Source organism: Anser brachyrhynchus (genome assembly GCF_964034855.1).
Source record: "Anser brachyrhynchus genome assembly, chromosome: 12".
In the NCBI taxonomy this organism is placed as follows: Eukaryota; Metazoa; Chordata; class Aves; order Anseriformes; family Anatidae; genus Anser; species Anser brachyrhynchus.
Window position 1 is genome coordinate 10,855,467 of NC_137707.1, and position 24,699 is coordinate 10,880,165.

At 39.6% G+C, this 24,699-nt stretch overlaps 1 protein-coding gene across 3 annotated transcripts in view; it reads left to right on the forward strand.

The window, feature by feature from the left end:
• Positions 1–24,699, forward strand: part of PEPD (peptidase D) — a 134,791-nt gene that overhangs the window by 91,389 nt on the left and 18,703 nt on the right. For all 3 annotated transcript variants that reach the window (XR_013938464.1, XM_080552747.1, XM_080552746.1), the window contains 2 exons: positions 7,119–7,267; positions 23,163–23,347. Coding sequence is in view for 2 of the 3 variants with exons in the window: in XM_080552747.1 (XP_080408873.1) it covers positions 7,119–7,267; positions 23,163–23,347 (334 nt within the window). In the remaining variant the exon portion in view is untranslated. The remainder of the gene's footprint in view (positions 1–7,118; positions 7,268–23,162; positions 23,348–24,699) is intronic.

A 24,699-nucleotide genomic window follows, 5' to 3' on the forward strand; every position in this document is an offset into this window, starting at 1 on the left:
AATTGGCTTATTTAGTGCAGAAGCATAAGGCAGTTGTCTTCAGTTTCTTCCACAGACAAATATTGAAAGCAAGGAATTCCTTCTCAACCTGTTTGTGAAAAGAATCAGTACAGAAAATCTTACAATGTGGGTGTTTACTGAGCCAACTCCTACGTCCAGCTCATTCAGTGAATTCAGTGACATTTAGATTTCATATCCGCTGAGATAAATGGATCTGAAATTCTTCTGCTTGGCTCAAATTACTGAGTGAGATGACACTCCCACGTGGTGTTGTTGTTGGTTTAGGAAACCATTTTTTCTCTGCAATACAGATGGAGCAGCAGAGCAGAAGGGCGCACCTTCCCCAGTGACCTCCGGGCATAACCATGGCACACCCACGTGCAGCTGCACATCTCTGCATCAAGCTGCTGCACCGCTTCTGTGAGCTGCTGTTTCTGTCTGTTGTAGTAGTGAAAGGAAGCCCTAGTCAGGGCACGAACACCCGGAGGAGGTTTTTTGTTTGATTGCTCTTTTTGTTGTTCTTTTTGATAACTGAAACTTGTGTATGTTCTTGCCACAGCCACTGAGGATCCTGAAGTTGGCATCATGGGCATGCAGTCTCCTCTCCTTCAAAATTCAGTGAAGACAGATCTTTTTGTTTTAGCCTTTCCTTTTTGGAGCAAAGCTTAATTGCATATCATGTATCTCTCTGAGAGAAGGTTGAGACAAGCCTCCCATTAGCTGTAGTAGTCTGGGAAAGCCTTTAGTGAGACAGTGCTACAAAAGGAACAAATATGGGGAACCCATGGAGAAGGTGGACATGAAGAGACAGTTGAGGACAAGTGAAAATATGAGCCATATATAAATCACAGCAAAATGTGTGTAACAAAGAATAGTTGCACTGGCATTTTGTGTCTCTAATTGCATTACCTATGTGGGCTCCAGGATCTTCTCTTGAACACGAGACTTGCACAAAAAGACTGATGTTTTCTTGTGACTATCCAGAACCCAATTTCCTACACACAAAATATTCTCTAACATTTTTCCAAGGTTGCTCTAAGCTGCAGGGGTGTTGCCAACAAAATGCTGGCCTTACAATCAACAAGCCAAGCCTGGCTTTGGGACAGAGCCAGTACAGGCTCTCTCTGTACCATGTCAGATGGAATCTGGACAGAGCAGAGCACCCCTTCCAAAAAAGCTTCCCGAGCATGGTAGGACTTTACCCTATTCTGTTCCAGCTCTGTACTGAGTTTTGTGATGTTATCTTACTCAGGGTTGTTTTTTTAAAATTGGTAATACTTGGCTGGTCATGATACAAGTGGATGAAAAAGTGTGTGTCACTTAAACTCTCCATTTTTTTACTTCTGCTATCATTTACTATAATTTATTCTTGTGGTTGGCTATTAAGCCACCCTATTTCCAAATCACCTGGCACATTTCCAAAGATGTATCTCATAAAAATACTAATACCTATTTCCCTCAAGCTTGAAATTGCCTTGAAGTGTTTAACCAAACAGTCAGATTTTGTTAGTGTGTGACTACTTCAAGATTTAATTGCTGCATGAAGTCTAAAGCACAAAGCGTGCTCACTGCGAACTCGGAGCAGTGTGTGATGAGTTCATACAGAATAAAATCTCCAGCTGGGGATAACTTGCTCTTATTGCGGTAAGAAGAGGAAAAGGTTGTGCGTACATCTGTTCCTGTTGTCCTGGAACAGGGCTGGCACCAGTTCATCTGCGTGGTGCTCATCAGCGTCTTGGTTGATAATGGCTCAGAACCCTAAAACCTCAGTAAACGTAGCTGAGTAAAGTGCATCAGTAGTCATAGCCGTGCACCTTTAACCCAAGGGACGAGGAGGGCATAGTACGACGCGGTGGTATCAGCTTTCTAATCACTGGTCCAGGAGCCTGCCTGGGGGAAGGGGAGGTTTTGTTCTGAGAGCAGGCAGCAGGGGCTCCGCGCACCCCGCTGCACTGGGGGAGTCCCCCGGGGTCTCACAGCAGTGGTGGCTCTGCGGCATTAACCGAGGGAGATGAATTTGTTTTTGTAACTCTCCTGAGGAGACCCAATTCTGATGCACGCAGAGCATCTCTCTAGAGCAGCAAGGTGACAGTTTTACGGGTTAGGTTAAAGTAGCTGTAGGCTTCCCAAAAAATGCCTGTGAGAGCTTGTCGTTGGGTTGGATTGGTGGTTGGATCACTAGTGATTCGTGCACATGGCTCAGATACCCCAAATAAAGTATTCCTTCCCATTGTGATATTGGCCATAATTTGCTTCATTGCCTGGCAGTTTCAAATTATTTGACAATAAAAATGTCAGCAAGCCTATAAAAGTTAAAAACATGCTTAGAAGAAGATGATGCTTTACTTTGGAAAAAAAAAATGTATACAGTGACTTTATAAAGAAAAGAACCACAGTTTTCCAATCTGAAGTGTTACACAGAGTGTTTTGTGATGCTTCACAATCAGAGGCTTGGAAAGCTGAAAGCAGTATCAAAACACCTATTATTTTTCTGGGCCTTAAAGCCAAAAACATAACTATAAATTTGCGTTCTGTGGTGCCAATGTTCTGTGAGGCTCATCTGTGTTGTTTCAGAGTGACTTCAAGGGGAACGTGCGGAGAGCTGTTGTGCATAGTGTCATGTAGCATTTACAGTACAGCAGTGACTTACAAGCCTGTATTCTCCTTAAAAGTCAACAGGACTTAAGCAGCCTTGAAATATTTTCTCCACTCTGCTGGCCTGGGTAGCCACAGCGGGGAGCAGAACCCAGGTCCCTGGGGCGAGGAGAAGCCACTGCTGGTGGCCCCAGGACCTCCCGGGACAAGCTGAAATGCTCCTGACAGAGGAGGCAGGATTGGCCGCTTCTTTCTCTCCTTGGTGCCTGTCAAGTTGCAGGGTTGTGGCATGGGATGCGTGTTCCTGCTTCTTCTCGACTTCGTACTGGTTTATGTACAAATTGATTTTAAGTTGTGGTGTCAGGCTTTTTGCCTGTGAGAGGAATTAGATGCAATTAGTCATTTTTGAAAGGTAATTCTAAAACAGATGCAGAAGGCACGTTTTTTATTGACCCTATTGGCTAACGTTGTATTAATGATACATAAGCAAGTAATTCTGTCAGTACAGTAACTGACAGGTTATCTGATTTTTGTAATACTTTGCATTGTTTAGTTCTATCTAAGTATTTTGCAATATGTTTGGGAGGAAAGATTACAAATATATATATAGAGAGAGAGAGAGAGAGAGAACTGAAGCCTCCCTTAGGAGATCTCTGCCCATGTTTAAAAGGAGGAATTTATAATATTATTTTCTGTGTCTCTTACATACAGTATAGCTTCTTACTAATTCTAGACAACAAATTGAAACGGTAACATGGAATTTTTAGTGTGTGCTCAGGTCTTCTGACTGTTTAGTATTCTTATATACGCTGCACTTTTCACCCTGAAATGAAGCCAGGTAGGTTTTCATTGCCTTTGCTCCCAACAAAGCAATGCAAAGCAAGATTAGCTCTTCTCTGTAAAGGTTTTGAAAGAAATTGAGCTATGCAATAAAAGACTTCATCAGGTTCAGCCTACATCAGTGAAGACTTTGACACATAGCGGCACGCCTCTCTCTGACCAGCAATAGTCCTTCTCTGGCCACCTTCCCATCTGAGGCTCCTCAGAAACCTGACGACCTCAGGCTCCTCATCTCTGGATGCATTTGAACCTGCAAGTAACAATTGCAGCCTTCCTGCAAAAGGGAGAAGGGTTTTTCTGGGCTGAAATTTGTCTTCATTCTACCAAAAACTGTACTCACAAATTTTATAATAGACAACATATGTAGTCTGCTAGACATCTACCATTTGTATTTCCCTTTTAGATAAAATAATAGTGTTTGGAGGTACTTAGTTCTGTTATTGCATATGGTAGCTGACATTAAACAGTCCTTAAAAGGTAAGCTGCAGATCAAGATGCCTATAAGGCCTATTTTCATTTGTGCAGTTAATTTGTTTACAGTGCTGCTATATTTGATAGTAGTCCAAATAGCATGTAGTAGCTGTTTCTCTACATGACCCTTGTAAGACTGCATCATCAGACAGTTAATTTTGAATGCACAATTGATGCACACTAAAATACATTATTAATGCCTCTCTTACTACCAAACAGTTACCATCTAATTCCAGATTAAAATAGTGTATTTTATCTAAGGAATGAGCATTTAAGTAACCTGCTTGTAGAAACTTTTTTCAGTTAGTCTACAGAAGAAGATAGTAGCTCACATGCATTTTATTAGACTTAAATGTGCTTCACCACTTATTTTGCCTGGCAAGCAAAGATATGAAACTGGGATCTTCTCAGGCTCCCATTATTTCCTCAGGATAGCTACAATATTTGGGCTATTTCCATGTCTTGGGAAACATTTTAACTAATGGATATGTTCCCAACTGAAGTTAAATGGAAGAGAATTCCCAGTAAGAGCCAAAACATCTCCCAGATGTACAGTTTGTTTTGGATGCTTTTTCACTGAAGCATACAGACTAGATGGTGTGTTATTGCTCTGTGGTGGAATTTGAAAGATCATCTTCCCTCATTGCTACTCTTGTCTGGAAGCCAAGAAACCTGAACAAATGGTGCTTCCTGGCTTGCAAGCCTTATTTTGGTGTACCATCAGCTTTGTAATAGCCTTTTTCCATTACTTAGTGCTCCAGTAACTCTAACAACGATTTAACAACCACCAAATGATGAATGGGGTTGAGAAAACACTGATAATTGTACAAAAGAAATCGCTGAAGTGTATTGCCTATGGTAAGTTCAAATTAACTGTTCTCCAGGTAAAATATAGAAGGCATGGTAACTTCCAGTAGACTTGCACCAGGGCTTTTAAAAGCTGCTGTTCACAACTTTACTGTGACCATGCTGCATTGACACTTACATTTGTAAATGGGACTGGGTTAGGCCACAAAACTGTAAATCCCATCAAGCACGGTGAAACTTCACTTATGATATGGAAAGGGTTCGATTTGGGATAGGTTGAAAGATTCATAGCTATACTAAAAAATGTATATGGTTGGCCTGTTAGAGAGCCTAGCAGCTTCTTACGTGAGTCTTAGTTGCTGCAAGTAGTTTTCTGCATCCTTAGATTTTCTGTACGTATCATTCGTTATTTTTAGAAGCAAGTCTAACCATAAAATCAAAACTTAGACAGTGTTGATGGGGTTTCTGATTTTGAGGTTTGGCTAGGCTTGTTTACAATTGCTATGGTGGTGTCAAATCCTGCTTTTTCACCCCGTGGGTCTGACATTTGCTGTCTACTGTATATCTTTTTTCAATTAGCAACTTTCTGTTTCAAAATACTATATTTCCTATTGAAGTGAATATATAGAGCATTTGCATTAGCTCTTTGTGTACATACATAACTTTGCAATTGTCCTTGTAATGTTCTCCTAGAGAGTTTGTTCCTGTAGCTTTAAACCTCGAGCAGTTCTGCATCTATAAAACATAGGCCTGATTCCTGAAGTTCCAGTCCTGCAAGTCACTCCGTAGGTGAACCTTGCCCAGTGTGGGGAGGCTGGGGATGACTTCAGCAGGGCTTGCACTAAGTACAAAGATTCATTCACAGAGGAAACTATAGGGTGGATTTTAAAATTTGAGTAAATATTCAATGTTGAGTAAATATTGAGTATGTGTATGTCTGTGTATGCAATGAAGCAAGAAGAGTCACAGTGCTGCTAAAATACTATTTAGTTTTACCATGATTGCCTTCATTTAATTTTTGTCCGTTAATTTCAATAGCAGTTGCATTGGAAATGGTGCACATTTACAACTGAGTGCTGTAGCACTTTTTGGGGTAGCTTATATTTATCCTTACCTCGTCATGTATGCTGGCTGGGAGCAGAGGTATGCAACACAGTTTTCCTCATTACTACTGTGATTAGGACTCAGTAACAGAGAGGGTGATGTAGTAAAGTGCCCTTCCTTCTGCTCACGGTGTCCAAGTGACCCTGCTGTGAAGCAGTAGCATGAGGAAGAAAACATCAAGGTTTTCAAATGCAGCAGAGGAAAAATACTATATTTCTTCATATGATGACAGTCACATACAGTTGTTTGAGCTGACTGTAGGAAGACAAATAAGCAGATTCCAACTGTGATTCATTACCTAAGAAATCGGGAGGTCACATACATACTGTGTCAAGACCAAAGTCTTATATGTAAAATGTGCATTCTTGTAATCAATATATGATGAGCTGGGGGGTTATTTGCTTAAGTAATGTTTGGTCCAAATGGTTATTTGGTTATTTGCTAATTTTTGAGCCTGCTGAAACCAGTGCAGTGCCTTATCAGGTAGGCTCAAGAAGCATAGTATTGCAAATGTCTAACCAGGTTGTCACAAGGGCATAGAGACCATCTTGCTGCTCTTGTAGATTGATTTCTGGCGACTGAGCAATTAGTAGGGAGTCATGGATACATATGTAGGATAAATATGATTCTTAAAAGGTAAAACATTTTTCCCCATAAAAGAAAGCACTTTATAGTATTTTTCTACCTCTGATGCAGAAGTTTACTGATTTTTTTTTTTCTGTTTGGATCTTCCCATAATGCTTGTTTCTTTAAGCCCTGTTAGGCACGGTTGTTGTAAAGGAAAGTTTATATTGTGAGCGGTGGCAGTCAACCTTTATTGGGGACATTTTATTTAAACTATCAGTGTGTTTTGACACACTTACATACAAAAGGCCATAATTTAATTAACATTTCTCAGTTAAGTTTTGAGGTTAGATTCTTTATGTGGTGCTGGCATTTCTCAGGAAAGAAAAAGAAGTCGTTTCTTCTGAGAAAAGGTCTTAGGAACTGAAACTGAAGACCTGGAAGTAGATTCCTCATGTGCTTTTTATCTTCCTTCATGTGTTCTTGTGGTGTTTCCATCCAGGACCAGAACAGCTGGTGAAGGTGTCCATTTAAGTTGTATGTAATATAGCAAATACCCTTCAGCCAGGAGAGAAGGCAAGAGACTGTTGTCTCATTTTACTTAAAAAGAGCATTGAAGTGGTGATTATGTGGCCAACTGTTAAAAGGCAGGTGGTTTTTAAGTGCAGATCAAGAGAAATGCCTTCTGTTGCCTCAGAATTAAATTTTCATTTCTTTCTCCTTTGTTTCCTTTTTAGCCTGTTTGATATGGGAGGAGAGTATTACTGCTATGGTTCTGACATCACCTGCACCTTCCCTGCAAATGGAAAGTTCACTCCTGACCAGAAGGCTATCTACGAAGCGGTGCTGAAGTCATCACGTGCTGTAATGAAAGCAGTCAAGCCAGGTAAAAGATCAGTACATGTCAGCAGGAATTGACAAGCTTGATGGCAGCGTTCAGGCTGTCAAGACAATTATGTTTGGATGTCAGGAAGTGCTGGAAAGGAACGAGATGAGAAAACTCATTTCCGTAGTTAAACAGCTCTTAGTAGGTGAATGATACCCAACATTCTCCATATAATATTTAAAGAAATAACACATAAGCAACTATTAATAGTATTTAGAAGGTATTTTAATCTCTCGCTTTTTTTTTTAATTCCTTAAATACTGTGGTGACAGTTGTTACTCTGGTGTTTACACTGGCAGATATCTTTTCAGGAAGCTTATGCCAAAGAATGAAGTAAGAGCTTGAGTGAACATGTGTCATGCTTCAGTTTGTTTCAAGCATTTTCTGTATTTTACATACAAACTCAATAGAAATCTTCTAATGAAGAGAGGATGGAGCGTGTACCTTTGGGAAGGACACTTAATTAGCCTTTAAAAGCTTTAGAAAGCACTGGCTATTGGATATTTCACTTACGCCTTTAAGTTGCAGGCAAGCTTGTTCAAGTGTACATATTCATAGTTGAAACAACTGCCTGGCTTCATGAAAATCTTATTTTTTTTTTTTTCCAATTCTGCTTTCGGGGAAGCAAATAAATGCTTTTAGAGCCAGCAGCTTCTGTGATCTTGAGTATTTCACTGGTGAAGGTACTTGAGCATTTCTCAGTATTACTAGCAGAATGGCTTTGAGGAAAATGTACTTAATGCACAAAGCACACTTGTCCATTACATTTACCACGTTAGCTTTCAGTCTTCAGACCCTGACTGCATGGGCTTTCTGGATTGCCAGTCAGAGCATACGTAATTCTCCTGTTTTACAAGCTGGCAGCAGCACTGTTCATTTGAGTAGCTTGTAATGAAGCAATAATACTTGAAGCTCAGCTGCAAACGGAGACCAGATATTTTGCCATTTTAATAGCAGTGTGCATATTCCATCATCTGCTGTTTCTCCCCTGAAGAATCCTGTTCCCATTCATCTTCACATTTTGCTCACATTTCCGTGTCACCTCTCGTGTGGTATTTATCAGTATTTTGCACTAATAAATTGTGGACTATCTTCAGAACTTAAGAGCTAATATGATTCTGTACTCAGAATGTTGTGGAGAATTCCTCAGTTAACTTATCAATTTATTTACAGTATCAGAAAATAAGGACATACTAAGCTTAATTCTGCAGATTGGTTGCAAGGATTATTTACTAGCATTGGGAGCTTGAGATTTATAGACAGTTTTCAAGAGAAATAATTCTTAATGTTGGGGAGAAGACTGAATGAAGAAGAATGTTGGGACAGGACTGAACTTTCTGTTCTCTCGCTGTGCTTTAGTTTTCTTGCCTGTTTAGAAGAATGGTGCAAATGCATTTATTCTGCTCATGAGGCTAGTAATCATGAATTTTCTGGCCACAAAAAGCAGATTAAATGCACATTCTGTGGACTGGTTCATTGATTTGGTTCATCTGGTACTACTATGTGGTGAAATGCAACCTGTCCCTTTTGTATTGTGTTGAATTACAGTTCTGAATAGAGTCCTGCAATGTGCAAAAATATTCACCCTCTGGAAAAGTATGCTTTTTAGGTCCATATGACTTGTACACGTGTTCTTTTTGCAGGCTTTAACCCTTCTGTCCACTGGAGAGAGAAAAAAAAAAGCTTTAAAAAATATTTTCCTCCTATGAGGAGGAAACACCCTAAAGACCAAGACTCTTTACTACTGGAAATGATACAAAGCATTTAAGATAGGTAGCTGGCAGGAAAGTATTTACAGTGTCTGCAATGACTTTCCAGTGTGACAAACTGCTTGGGCTGTTGAGAAAGCCCCGAGCCTCCTGAAGGGGTGTATGCAAACTGGATGTGTTGCTACTGCTGTACAGGGAAAGCAGTTTCTGTGAGAGAGGCTGCAGCTTCCTTACCCTGGTTGAACAAACCTCACTTGTTAGCTCATTGACTAAAGCACCAGGATCAGTTCGGGGGGGGGGTCTGTTACAGTCACAAAGGGGAGCAGCAAGGAGTGATGTGAATTCAGCTTTCAAGTATCTCTGCTCCCCATCTAACAGAAAGTAAATACTTTAGGTATCCTAATAAGGAGGCAAAGATGTTTGTGGGTTTAGAGGCAGTAAATGTAAAACCCAGCCCCATCATGTTTTAGTCAGATTTTCTGAATTATGGAGCCCTTGCTTATTTTGCTGTTATTTTTGTTTGTCTTCATTTTCCAGGGTTCCTAAGATCAAAAGAGGGAAAAAGACAGTCAAGTGACTTGGCTCACATGACAGTAACCATTAGTGTGGCAGGCTGAGTAAAAAGAAGTTACACAGCAAAGTCAGCAACTGTAAAAAATGTTATTTCTCTCCAGCTGCAGAACTGGGGCCTTCGTTGTGCCTTGTGGCAAAGGGTCACAGGGGACATCTAGTTGTTGTCTTCGGAAGGTTAATGATTCCCAGAGTCTTTCTTGTTGGAAGATAGGAAGCAAGTGCTATAGAGAGAGTCACTAACTAAATACTGTGTTACATAACTGTGGTTTTGGAAGGACACACATTTGCTAGCAACTTAAACATCTTATATAGATGCGTATAGTTCAGGGGTTATTTGGTTTTCATGTGAACCTGATTGACTATCAAGTGAAGATGCTTTCTGAGAGATAGCAGACTTCCTACCATTTTTTTATACTTGTTGTATATAAACAGCAATCATAATTTCAAAAATACTTGAAAACATCACATTTTATTGTAGAAAAATATTCATCTAAGTCCTGTGTGTGGTCCAAAAACACAAGCAGCTGAAATTGTATCTATGGGTCTTCATACCTTTCAACTGAAAGAACAGAGTGCCTTTTGCAAGCCAGATAATGTATTCTGAAAGTTAAATGCTCTTTGTGGGATTATAGCCATGTTCAGTGCAGCCGTCACAATTCCTGCCACAAACCAAATCTATTTAGAATAAAAGGGGGGGAAGACATACTCGGTTCTATTGCATAAGCAGCAATTTTGAAACTACTGTACGTGGATCTCTTACAAGGGCAGCAGTGCTAAGTCTGTGAAGCGAAAGAGTCAAAAAGGCATGCTTGTGTGGCAGTGGGTAATTGTCTCTTTCCTACAAAGTCAGACTCGTGATCCAAAATGTCAGAGAGGAATGCAGAATTTCTGCTTAGGGGATATTCTTAATGCGTCAAGTCCATCTGGGTTAAATTTACTCTTCCACAGAACTGAAATACAGGGGCGGATGCGCAAAACACTGACACTTCCACTGCTTCAGTGGCTGAGGCATCATCTACTTGTTCCTCAGAACAGTGATTTCAGAAACAATTTGTCTTTACATAGATACTGTAAAGGATTTTAAATGGTGAAATTGTAAAGCCAAGTGTCTCAGAGTATTCCAGAAGTTAGTGTCTTGATTTGTCTAAGTTGGGTGTTGTTTTTCAATCTCATTGGATTTGCTAAATTGTTTGAGGCACACTAGGTGCACTTCTGGAGCACATTGTCCTGTGTGGTTTCATCTGAAAAGAATTCAGCTCAAGCCCTTCAAGACTCCACTGTGTAAGCCAAAATACAGTAAGTGGGGACTATCAAGAGGTTCCACATCCTAGGATGATAAAAACTGTAGTACCACTGCAGAGATACCCATTGTTTCCCCCATTGCTATCTTCATGCAATGCACGTAACAGAAAAAATTCAGCTAATGAGCAGCTATTCAGTAATTTATTTTAACGTTTTGTGCCATGCATGGCCCACAGTCTGTTTACTGTCTGCTGTTCAAAACCTGCTCTGAATCCAGAATTATTAACATCCTCACCAGTTTTTCCTCAGAGTGCTCATCATGTATGCACGTGTTTGACAGGCAGTTAGTTCGCTTGCACTTCATCTTAGTTATGTGGAATTGTGCAGCAGTTCCCCTTCCATAGACAGTGGCAGACAGGCTAGAGAAGCTAGTGTAAAAGCTATTGACTCGTTTTGGATTCCAAGATTGAAACCTCACGTGAGATTTTTCCTTTAAGTGTTTACCATAATGCTCCTGCTCAAAACCCAGCTGTTTTGACCTCAGTTACAGCTGTGCCTAGCATTTCTGCAAGTCAGACTCCAGATTGTCAAGCCAAGCACTGAAAAAAAGAAGGAAAACAAGTATTGAACGTATGTAAAATAAATACAAAAATAAAACACGTGTCTGGGGCAAGGATTGTGAATTCCCAGTGGCAACGTTGCCAAACCCTCAATCTGCCATTGAGAATAGGTATCTGAGTTTTTTTCTCATAAGCTAGCAATAACCTTTCCTCTCTGTCCATTCTACCAAATCCTGTCTCTTGTCTAGTTTTGTTTACCCCAGTTACATAGGTTAGATCCAATGTCAATGTAATAGCTTGATTAAATTAAAAAAAATCATTTGTCACAAGTTACACCTGAGAGAACAGTATTGTTTGCTCTTTGTCATTAATATAAATTTATGTGTAGAAATGTGTAAAATAATTAGCTTTGCTGCAAGTCCCTCTCTGAAACTTCTAGAAAATTTCTTGAAGAAATATGATGTAGCTTTGAAGTTAGCCCTACGTGGAGCCAGGGCTTGAACCAGATGCCTTCTGGCATCCCTCCTAACCTGAATCACTCCATGATTCTTAATACATTCTAAAATATGCAAAAGAAAATGTCAATCATCAGTGTCGATGAGAATCAGTGACTGTTCCCAACTCTTGCTCTTAATTGGGGAGGTAATATTTGCAAGTCAAACAAAGGATGGTGGCATGCTGCAGTTTGTGTGCATGAACCACATTCAGATGTAACTCAGCTTTGAGTATCGCTCTGTTCTCCAGTGGATACTTTACTGTTCGTTACACATATGGGTACAATGAGGTTTGGGAAGTTGCTGTGGAATAGCTTCTTTTTTATTCTGTAACAAATGGCTGTGTTTTTGTACTGTGCCCAGCCACTCAGGTGACTTCCGAAGGTTATTATTTGGAATATTATCTTGAGCTTTTAGAGAATGTTGAGAATTGGAGTTCCGTAATTCTGAGTTGGTGAGGACTGTAGTGGTAGCATTAGTTACTCAAATACATTTAATCAGCTGCTGTGCCTAGAAGAAATAAAAAGGAAGCATGCTTATCTTCAAATCTTGCAATTGAAGATATTTTGGTTTAATGCATTAGAGAGTAAACAGTGTCTTTAAGATCGATGAGCTAAGTATTGGAGTAGTTGTGAACTTCCCATTTTTATCCCTTTGCAGTTGCACACTGGGATCACTGAACATTCCTCCCTTTTCTGTAATGGAAAGTCCCAGGAGAATGGGAAGGAAGGGAGCTTGTTGTGCTTAACATTCCTAGTACTCCTGCAAATCTTGCGTATGTTTAAAAAAAGAAAAAAGAAAAACTTTTACCAATATGTTATATGTGTTAGTGTTTTTGGGGAGAGAGAGAGGGAGAATGAATTAAAACACCTCAATCAGTAAGTTCTATTGTCCTAAATTCCAGTTAAAAAAAGATTTCTTTGTCTAGCAAACTGTTCCCAGGGAAGAAATTGAGTAAGGCCAGGTTGGCAACCACTCAATTCCCTATCTCTACATTTATATGATTTAAAAAGCTTGTATATCCAAAGTCCCCATTGAACTCAGATTGCATTCAGACATTAGCAGGGCAGCTGGGAATATTTGCTGATTGATGTTTGTTTGTTTCAATAAAATAAAAAATAAAAAATTGTTCCAAAAGTGCACAGAAGTTGTTGTTCACCAAGCCAGTTTATATGCAGTGTGAAAGCTTTCCTCCTCGGGACGCTGACATTGCTATAGGGTCTCCCCATAGGATGACCCCTATAGGGCCTATAGGATTTGTATCTCTGATTATTTTTTTTATCAAGTTGGAGCTCATGCTTGTATATGTTTATCCCCAAGTCCAGCATTTTACTATTCAAGGGAATGAGTATCATATTGTGTCTGGCTTTCAGGCTTTGCTTTTCTGATAAATGCTGTTGGGGAATGTCTTAAAAGGAATCTCCATCTCAGGACTAACATCTCTGATAAGATGCAGGTTTCTTCACACTAAGGCTGGAAGATCCCTTAGTAATCTTGCCTGTTTGTAACTTTCTCAGAACTCAAGTTTTACATAAGGGCTTGAAGACCTCATTTCTTTAAGTCTTTTCTTAAAGGATTAAAGATCAGCCGTTGCAGACTTCATTGCTTCAGGTACCAGGATTGCCACGTAATCTTTGGGCAAGAAAGTCCAGTCAAGTGACCACCAAAAAACATTTCAGGCAAAAAAAGGTAAAGCAACACTTAAGTAAATAAGATGTCCTTTTACTAATGAGAGTGTGCAACGTTGTGATAGCACCCTACTTTCAGGAGGGATTAGTTTAGAAGAAATCAGCTAACTGTGAAGAGAGAGGGTAAGAATGATGGAGAGGTAGGGACAGTATGAACGGTACGAAGTTGAGACCTAGGAGAGACATTTGGGGCAAACAGCCAGGAGTGCAGGTCAGCAACTATCTGGCTTGGATTTTAGAAGTTGTCTGTAGCTGATGGTCCCTGCTGCAGCTGCCTCGCCAAGCTGAGTCTTGCATTTTGCAGTTGAGAATCAATTTTTTAAGATTTTTCTCTCAAGTTAGCAAGTTCTGCTCTGTCATTTCTTTGTTGTGTTCAGTAGGTTTAGAGCCAAACTGTGTAAGGTGCAATCCGATGCAGAGGAAGGCATTAAACCCTTCTGTGGGTCTAATTGAGGCCTTCCTTTAAAGACAAGAAAAAAAAAAAGATCCATGAGAATTCACTAGGAAGAAACTCATGGACTCCATGGTGTGCCACCTGCCATAGGCTCCCTTAAAATGAGGCTCAGCATGTTAGTATTTAGGATGCTGCTGCGGTCGTTCCTGGAGTCTGAGCGTTTAGCTGCTCCTCCTGGTTTCCCCTTGGTGGCATAGGAGCTAAGAAAGCCCTGTGTATTTGTAGGTGCAGGATGCTAAGCAAAGTTAATCCCTCTTGATCTGCTCATGGGCAGCTGTATTATGCTGAGCTACTGTGTGAAACTGTGCCCACTTCTTATTCCTTTTCTAATGATTTCTTACATTTTTGCTCCTTGGCATAGCTTCTTAGACATGTTGTAGTAGAGAGGCCTTTATTAGCTGATTTCCCCAAATGCATCCCTCCAAGGAATGTTGTACGTTAGGACAAATCAAAGCAGCCTCTTTATTTTCCAGTGTTTTGCCTCCTTCCTGTTTGACTGCTGCTAAAGGACTCAAGCAGAGGGAATTGAGTCCCTAGGACTCAAACTAGGGAATTTAGAAGGTGAATGGTCTGTATTATTTTGTACAGCCAAATGTGAAAGCTTGGGTGGTATGTATTCTTGAAAGCTTTTTAATATGTAAATATTTGAGGCATGGCATTTTCAGAGTGACTGTCAGGAGGAGGTAGTGTTTAGTGAACACGTGTCGCTTTCATAAGTAACCTACTTTATACAACAGAAGGAGCTGTGATTTGAGTTCAAAACACTAGTATGATTCCCTGTTCTGTCTTCTCCACTAATCTTTTTTAAAGACATTACTCAAATTTAGTTTGGGCAGGATAGTACTAGGACAAGGGATTAGAATAACCCAATTAATTAAAGAACTATTTAATTGGAAACTAATAGCTAGGGTATTTGACATAACAGATATTACTGGCAGTTGTTTCTGTTATTAAATTGAGCAGAGCTGTGCTTAGAAAAATCTGCAAATTAAAAATTGTGAATATACAGATCACTTCTTCAGCACTTTCGTCTATTTCAGTTCTGTAACTTCTTAAAAGCTCAGATTGATTTTTGTTTGCTACTATTTTGAATAGTGTTTTAGAGTAATTGTCACTGTATTCAACTAGGATTAAAATCTACTATCTCTAAAGAAAATAATTGAAACTGTTATTAATATTTATTCCTCCCAAATAAGGTTCTCATTCACATGCAGTGGGTGTTTTTTTGCATGCAAGTAATTTGATTTTTATTTTTTGTAGTCCAGAGTTGTACTTAGTAGAATACCATGTAGGCACACTTGTCTGTTTTGCTGTATAAAATCAGTAGCTAATTTTGATGAACTTTTAGAAAGAAATTGGGCTGTAAACTGGACCTCCTGACAATAGAACAACAGGGAAGGGTGTGGGAGCACAGTCTAGTTTATAGTTTGTATAATTTCAAAATGCCCATATGAATTATTCCCATTCAGATGGTCATATTTTAGGGAAAGTGCTGCTGATAATTATTAATGTGCTGTAATATCTGAAGCAAAAAAAAAATTATTCTCAGGCATAAAATATTAATAACAGAAGTTGAAGATTTCATACCAATTCTCCTGAAGAACAAATGCTTTCAGGGCATGTTATAACCAGTACTTGATATTTGAAAGTCCTACTGAATGACACTGCAGTATTTTTTTTCCCCTTGCAGCTAAGAATGTGTTATTGTGTTAAAGACAGATTGGAAAATAAATCTTGTCAATCTATGCTATAAAAAAATATTTGTAATCTGCTCTCTATCTTTTCTATTCAGTGGAGTTTGCTGTGTTTTTCTAGCTAGCATTAAGGTTCATAAATAAGTTTACCTTTGACTACTGGCTTTCTGAGTTTGACCCAAAAAGGTAACGTAGCTTTCTGTGGTAAATTAATTCAGTTATTGTCAGTATAAATGCCTAAAGCATCAGTTGCCACCTAAGAAATAAAAGTTGAAGGAAGTAAAGGATGCACAAACAGTGCTGACAGTCAAGTAGCAATCCTTGATCCTTGCAAGATACTATTACATAAATATGGTGTCATTGCTTAGCAGAGAGCTCATTGTTAGACATGTAACCTACCCTTGCCCAGAATAGCATTAACCTACAGCAGGGGGTGAAAGAAAAAGGCTTTTTTTTTCTGTCAAATTCAGCAGATCCTCCAGTCCCTCTGTGCAAGCAACAATCTGTTGAAATGCAAGATTTCAGACTGCGAGTCTCACTGCAAACCACCTGGGAGCCGTTCTTTGCTGTTTGTGACTAATACACAGGAGCTGACCCATGCATACAGTGACCACTGCAACATTAGTAAGACAAAAATAACACTGAGTTATTTCCAAGTGTATAAAACCAAGCACTTCCAGACAGTTGGGCCCTTCTGCCCTGAAGTCACCCTGGTGTGCAGCTCTCTGACCAGTCCTGGGGGCAGTTTCTCCATGAGACAGGGGCCAACTTGCAGCTTTCCAGCTATGCTGTGCACATGGATTTTTCCACTACTTTCAGTGGTTCTTCAAAAATGCTACTTGTACAAAGCAAAGAGAAGTCTTAGAGCCTGCATTGGTGGCAGTTTTCTAGCCTCTCTCAAGTGAATAATGTTTTAAGACTGCTTAAAAAAATAAATCCTGTTGTCTTAATTTTGTAACAGGTACACGTTACAACTGTAACGTTGTACAGTCCTGATTTTAGCAGTGGCTTTGGGGGAATAACCTGTTACATGGTCTGACATGCACTGATTTTCTTCCAGTGCAGGATTCAGGAAATGTACGTTACACGTTGTAATTTGAGTTGGAGTACAAAGTTCGTGAGTCTTTCGATCTTGACACTATATCAGCTGTAGCTGTCAGAGTGCAAACCTGCTAGACAGATTATTCTGTTTGCCCTGAATCTTATCTAAACAGAGTCTTTTCTAAGCTTCAAAGATTGATAAGTTTCCACACCACAATCACTCCCTCTGGGCACTTTCTGCCTTCCCCCAAGCCTTTTCCTCTTTTCAACATAAACCTATGTGGAAGAAGCATGCAGTGAAATTCGTAGTATCTGACAGTGCTGCTCAATCTGAATATTGCAGATTTCCAGACATGGAAAAAATCCTTCCACTTGCTCCACATCTGCGTCTGTTGAAATTGCTTTTCTTAAGATCTTGATGATCCCTGTGATGTGTTTTAGAGCATCATATGTAGACTTTATAGTGGGGAGGATGGGTTTTACCCCCTAAAACCGCTGTGATACTGATGCAGAAGAAATACCATGATACAACCCAGGAGTACAAGGCTATTCATTCAGCCTTTTGAAGGTGTGGTCGGTATTTTGGAGGTAGTGGGGCCGTCACTGTTTTCCTATAGCAGCTCCTGCTCCTGTCAGCCAGGTACATCTTACTGGGGGGTTGAGGGATGAGTTTTTTGTCTGATGCTGGCTGTGACTTGTACAGGCAATTATCTACACGTGGTATGAAGCTGAGAACAGCCTCACTGTTGTCCAGATGCTGTCAGTGCTTGAGTACAGACTTCTGGTTTCTTGCTCTTGGTTTCTATGCCCTGTGGCCCAGAGTTGCCTTACCTGGCTGGAAACCCAAGCAACTGTTTGCTCTCCGATCTAGTGTGCCAAAAGGAAAGCGTGAAAATCAGAAAGGCAACAAATTCTTCTCTAGCACCCAAGTGAAGAGGAAAGAAATAATCATTTCTATGATTTAAACAATGTTTTGGTTTGTTTTTTAAACTGGGTTTGATTAGAATTTTTAAGGACCTATTGTTTTGTCTGATATGGTTACTGCCTGTTGGCAGGTCTTAAGCTGTTCCAGTGGTTTGTTGGCTGGACAGGGATTGCATGTTGTGTCTGCATTTCAGTGGCACTGCCAGGGGACATCAGGCCTTTTGCCCTTGTCTGTGGACTCTCAGAAATACAATGTAGCTTAACCTTAGCACAATTTGGGGAGAAGTTCCTATAACCTTGCCATACTAATTTTTTTAGTAGGATTGTGACATCTGTGCTGGCAAAAAAAAAAAACCCACCCTACAACAACAAAAAAAAACCCTGCTAAATCATTTGTGGTTTAATCATTGTCACATTACAACCACAAAGTGCCCTAAGTAGCGGCCAAAAAAATCCTGTTAGGCCTTTCCAGAGCACTTTCCGACCAAAGTAGCTAAATAGTACGCAGTAATTCCAAATTACTTTTGTATGCTGCTTCTGCTTTACGTTCTAGAATGGCTTCTAATAAAGCATCAGAAAATAATCCCTTGAATGAAAATAACAGTGAGGTAGCAGCAACTGAGGAACAGGTTGTGGTGTGATACAGCAACTCATTTTTAATTCTACTATTTAGAAAGTTATGCCATGTTCATTAAAAGATAGGTATGTTTTTAATTGCAATTTTCACTAGAAGCATTTCTTTTCTTTCTTTTGGAACAAAAGTCTTCCCCATCAGTAGAACGCTCAAAAAGGTGTCCTTATGAGATCTTTCTGAGTCCTGAAAACATAGTGTTTTATCTGAAATTTGGTGGTTTTGCCAAACAGAAAATCAGAGAGGAAATACTTTCAGGGAAGTAAAACAATACACATTTTATCTTTCCCTTTTCTGACACAGCAATTATCTAAGACTATTGGGTAACATTCAGGTTGATGGGATCAAATTAGAAAAAAAAAAAAGTGTAATAAACTTAATGTATGAACTTTGCCATTTTTAAACACAGTACCTCACGCTTCTGTGAAGCTCTGTTATACAGTTAGTACAGTAATATAGTAGTAGGTACCTGCCTCTGAAAATTAATAGCCTTTATAGTTGATATATTTTTTAATTAATCTATGGTCTGTTACATTTCAGTATTGGACATATGCACCTCTGGTCATTGCTGTGTAGTTCACTTTATAACTCAAGGGATGTCAAATACTTAGGTTGCGTGTGGTGCTTTTTGCCCTGGCCTCTTGCCCAAGCGTATGCTACATGGCAGGTAATGAATTGCAGCCTAACGAGCCTTGGTAACTGAGCTTTCCTGGGGAGCCAGCCGTTGGTTCAGTGACCTGTATTACCCAGTATCTCGTTTGGCAGAGAATTAAGAATGGAGCAGACACATCATCAGCAGATTTTCCTGAGTGCAGACTCATTTTGGTACAAGCTTTCAAAGTCCAAGGACCCTCCAATCTAGCTTTCTAAACCCCATCTGTCAGTAAGTATAATTGGTTTATAAAATGGCTTAAAGATGATAATGGAACTAACCTTTTTACACAAAAAACGTGTCTGCAACTATGATAATCTTCTCCAAAGCTTAAAAATAATAATCCTGAATAATAAATCAGTAAAATATCCTAGTGGGTGATTGGTGGTGTGAGGCTAATGCAGATTGGTGTTGCAATACCATCAGCTGTTGCGGTAACACATACAACTGATGTTAGATCCACTTGTGTGGAAGTTCTTTGTGGTTTTTAGTTGTTTTTTAACTTTTTCCATCTTGCTGCAAGAATGTTAATACAGTGTTTGACTTCTGGTGTTTCAGCTTGCAGCAGGTGACAGAGCTCTCTATGCTCTGAGCATGGTTAATCCAAAAAACTGATGAGAAGCGTACTGAAGAAATCCTGTCCATGGCCTTCCTAGCAAAGATAGCCATGATATTTATTTTTTCCTCCTTTCTGTGCTTCTCACAGTTATTGGAAGTTCAGTATTTACATAGGAAAATTAATTTTGTACTTCAGGTATATGTGCTAGTTAACTTAAAATACAGTTAGGTACAGACATGCTATAGCCAGTCCCAGAGACAGGTTTGGATAGGCCATTGTATTGTAAAGATTCCAATTGCTAGGTAAATCTAACACTATTTTAAGTTTAAAATAAATCTGAAGAGTTGTATATTAAATCTGTGCATCATGTGAATATACTTTAAGCAAAAAAATGTACTAAGATCTTTATAGAATTAGGACAGCTTCCTTCCTTCAATAGACTCTCCAGTGCTTCTAAGAAGTTCCCGTATTACTGAAAAGTAGTTGTTTCTCTTAATGCTTTTGAGACTATAAAGGTAGTAGGAAATGTTTGAAGAAAAATCGATGTTCAGGTCCTCCTTGCCTGTCAAATCCCCTGTTTAAAAAGCGAGGGGGGGGAGGGTCTGTTTGCACTTAATTATCAAAGTTTATTCCTAGCGTGATGGGAGTCAGTTCATAGCAAACAAGACAAGGATATCACCATTTTTTAATTGAAGTGCGGTAAGGTCACTCCACTTGGTTCACTATCTCTACTTAGCTCAAAAATGTCCTCACATTTTGTCTTAGAACACTAATAATAGCCTACATATGTATGACTGTTGTAGGTTAAGTGGTTTGGAGGAGAGTGGCCTAATAATGCAAAATCCCACCACGCTCAGAGTAATGATAGAATGAAACACAAAGCCAGGCAGTAAAACAGACAGTGTAGTGCATCTCAACTTTTTGTCTAAGAAGCTTTGACCACCAATTTCTATTTACTTGCACAGTGGGATTAGCTGTAGTTAGCAGGGTGCCTCCGGCAGTCTGTCGTCCCTCTGGCCGTGCTGTCCCAGCGCTCTGTCCAGCTCTTGCAGCATGCGTCTCAGAGCTGGAGCTGCAGCGCTTCCCCCAGCTAGCAAAGCTGATGGCAGTGGCTAGAAGATAGACGTATCACTGCCCTTATTCCAACAGAGAGCCCGAAGCTGCAAGATTTCCATCCGGCTTCATAATTTATTTTGCAGTGCAGCTTTTTGTTGTCCTCAGTCTCTAATGAAAAGATAAGAGGGATGAAAACCAAAGCATGGAGAAGACAGAGCTCCAGGGGGAGGGGAAAAGGGCAAATAGCCATGTGTTTTCTCTGTGAGGGCAAACAGAAAAAAGTAGAGGGGAGGGGATAAATGGGCTGTTTTGGATTTATTGGTCAGATATTCAGGATTTACAAACACGGTAGTCTTTCCAGTTAGGGAGTAATATCGTTGATCTGCTCTATTAAACTTCTGCAGAAAAATGGATATGTGTTCTTTGTGTTTTCTGTTTTTTTTTTTTTTTTAACTTTATGAACAGTTTAATCCTGTCTCTTTATTAGTTGCATCTCTTCCTGAGCTTGATAAAAGGTCTCTGTATCTCTTTAAGTGGAGTCCGTGGGTTTGGATTGAGACAAATAGCACCAGCACAGCTGTGGAGGGAAGCTTTATTGCGAGCAGCAGACACCTCATCTTCAGTTCTTCTCCCAGGCACCTCATTTCGTGTTTATGCAGAGCATCCGGGACACAGTTGTGCTTTGTCTTACAGCTGCAGAATTGTGACCTTTGTTTACATCAAAAGAGGATGGAGGCTTCAAATAGTTGACCGGGGTCAGATATGATACGTAGCTTTACAGCCGTGGAGACAAAAATAGAAGACTTATAGTAATACTCAGCTAAGAAATCATGGGAGAGTTCTCAAAAAAAAAGTCTGATTTCCCCCAGAAAGAATACTGAAAATTTTTAGAGCAGTCTGAGTTTATCACCAAGAGTGGAAGCTGAACTGGGAGGTACATACAAAAATTCTGTATTCCTACAGCTACAGAATAAACAGGAAAACAGCCGTGATTCAGTAATACTGCCAGTTTGGTATCAGTAACATCTGTGTGGTAGATTGTAGTGGTTTCAATTTGTCATATGGATTGGAATCTATTGTGAGATAGTTGTGAAATAACTTTGGGTGAATGTAAAGAAGTGAAAATTGCAGTACAGTCAATGTCCAAAAAAGATAACATTGAAATGCTTTTAAAATATAATTACATTGATCACAGCAAAGAACAGGTGGTTATAGCTATATTTATACTTACTGAAGGAAAAATCTAAATTTGTTTCTAAGGGGAAAGAAACACAAGACGGCACATTTTGAACTGGAAAACTGCACGAGTTTTGTGGACGAGCATCACTCACTTGAGCGTTGTTGGCTTTTGGGAGAAAACAGGATTTGTACAGTGTGCTGTGCGGCACACCTCGGCCTTGTGGTGCTGCTTGGGAAGGTGCTTCTTCAGCTGCCTGCAGACAGCAGGCTGAAGAGGTGATAGCTCAGACATCTGAGGGAGAAAAGGAGCTGGCGTGTTAATTTGCATGCTGAACCAATTCTAGGCAGTGCTGGTGGGAGCTTTAAGGTACATTGCTGGTGGTGTGGACGGCATGCAGTATGCAGCCTTCAGTTTTTTTCTGGCCTTAATATCAGAGCCGTGTAAGAGAACTGAATTTTATTGAAACCCTCCCATAGGTTCATTTTATTTCAGTTTTTGAAGCCTCAGTACTTTTAACAGTAAGTGCTAATGTAATTTTGATATGACGTTAAAGTTCACGAGACCCTAAAGCTGTGTGTTTAACTGGATTAAAGCAAATGGAATTTGATGGGGCTTTGGCCTTAAAAATTGCTGGGGTTTTATTTATTTAATCATGCCAAAATTGAACAAGGAAAATATTCTTTTACTGTACCTTAGCCCTAGTTGTCTTGACTCTGCAACTGCTCTGTTGATGACTCAAAGCCATGGTGAACTAATTAAGACAGTACTGTGTTACTAACAAAAGAGCTGCTTTCTTCCTCCCTCCTCCCCCCCCAGCAGTTTGTCAAACAAAATTGTATCCTATACCAAAATAATAGAAATCTAATGCATCCTGGCACGCTGTCTCTAGTCAACCAACAGTATTTTGTAATGCTGTGTTAGTATGTGTATTAGAGGACTTGTGTTTTATGCAGCCCATTAACACAAGGGAATCATTAATTTCTGGAGAGTGCCTTTGCCAAACGATGTGGGCTTTAAATCTTCCACGTACATAGAAAAGTACTGTCCATCTCAAATGCTGTAAATGGATATAATAATTATTGAAAATAATTGGTATGGTAATGTTTTATGCTGTGTTTTAAATAATTGCATTGTACAGTTCATATTCTTTTGAAAACCTCACTGATACTTATGCATCTGCATAGACATAGATGCAGCATCTTAATTTTTTTCATGTGGAGCTGAATTATAGGATGATGCTGTTCCTCTTGCTTGTAGTTTTCTGTGCTTTGCATGCATTTTAAGATAATTTTGTCTTGTTTAAAGTATTTTTGTGCTAATGTAGTTGCTCTTTCCACCTTTGTTTTTTATATAAACACGTGTTACATCTGCTTTTTGAAAGTTGTCTTTAAAAACTTCTAGCAATAGTTAATTCAGCTGCTTGTTTCTGCTCTCTAAGGGGTCGCCTGGCCTGACATGCACCGTCTGGCTGACAGAGTCCATCTGGAGGAGTTGACAAAAATTGGCATTCTGAAAGGCAATGTAGATGACATGGTGAAGGTTCATCTGGGTGCAATATTTATGCCACACGGACTTGGACATCTACTTGGAATCGATGTGCATGACGTTGGAGGCTACCCAGAGGTTAGTGTTAGTCCATTCTCAACAGCCTCGTAGATTAACCCCTCTGATTCGATCAGCATTTCTCTTAGCTAATGCGTGATTAGTCGGTTACATCTTCTCAGAGGTGGAACAGAGGTGCATTTAAGTGTATCCTTTTGATATTTTGTGTATCCTAGTGATATTTTATGCAGTTCACTTAAGGGGAATTTATTATTTCATTGAAATATATATTGCTTGTAGGGAGAACTCAACTGATGCTGCCCTCTGGGCATTCTTCATCTGCTCAATTTCTATATACGTTGTGGTGTACCTCCTAGATTCACCACTGTAACATATGTCACTCAGGCATAGCCATGCCATGACAGAGAGCTACGTAGTGTACCTGAGCCACATGAAACCTGTAGTGAGAGGACTCACTTGCTCTGTTCCAGATGTGAGACAGCTGTGGGAACCCACTGTTGTGACTGGGCTAGTAAATCCTGATGGCTGTGGCATATGGAAACAAGCTGGTTTATATTCCTGTCTTGAACTTTAATCTCTGCTGTCCACATGGGCATCGACGTAGATGTGTTGTCCTGGAACGGGAATAGAAGGGAAGTGTCCATAAAGTCTCCCAGTCTTTGCAAATGTGAAAGCATGATCTCTTGTATTTGAGTTTCTGCAGAAATCACAAAGTGATTACCTTTTCCCTTGAATTAACACAGTGGTTTGTGACTGCAGTCAGAAAGCAGAATAGGTAAAATTCTGTACCCAATGATAAGATGCTTGCAATGATACTGAAAAAAAATAAACCCTCTCTAAGGAAATTGAACTTAACATTTGAATACAAAAAGGAAGTTTACAGTAGCTTCAGAAAGATTTCAGAAGGATTTTCTGTGTTACATTTTGGTTACATGAGGCTGACTGTTTAAGGGTTTTCAATAATATATTATGTGAACAGATCAGTGGATTTCTTTCTTTCTTATGTAAGGTAGTTCTCCTACATGAACCAAAAAAAAAAAAAAAGTTAAAACTTATTAGGTAAGGTTTAAGCATATTTAGAAGCTTTTTCGTGTTGGATGCATGGGCTGCATAACAGCTGCTCTTGCTGATTTTGCTTTTGCAGAGGGAAGAAACAGGATATAATATTTGAGGGTACTTGTTATTTTTAAACACTACAAGATAATTGTTGTTGACACACAGTACTGTGATGACAATGTATTGGCATCAGCTATTATACTTACATGTAATAAAAATTAAACAAAAATCAAAAGCAACCCTATGCTGATTTTAAGGTTTCTTCACTAGCTAATACAGACAGGATGGATGTTTCTCCTCCTCTCTCTCTCCCAAGTGCATTCTCTCTGTGTGTAAATGGAAGGCATTCAGCAAAG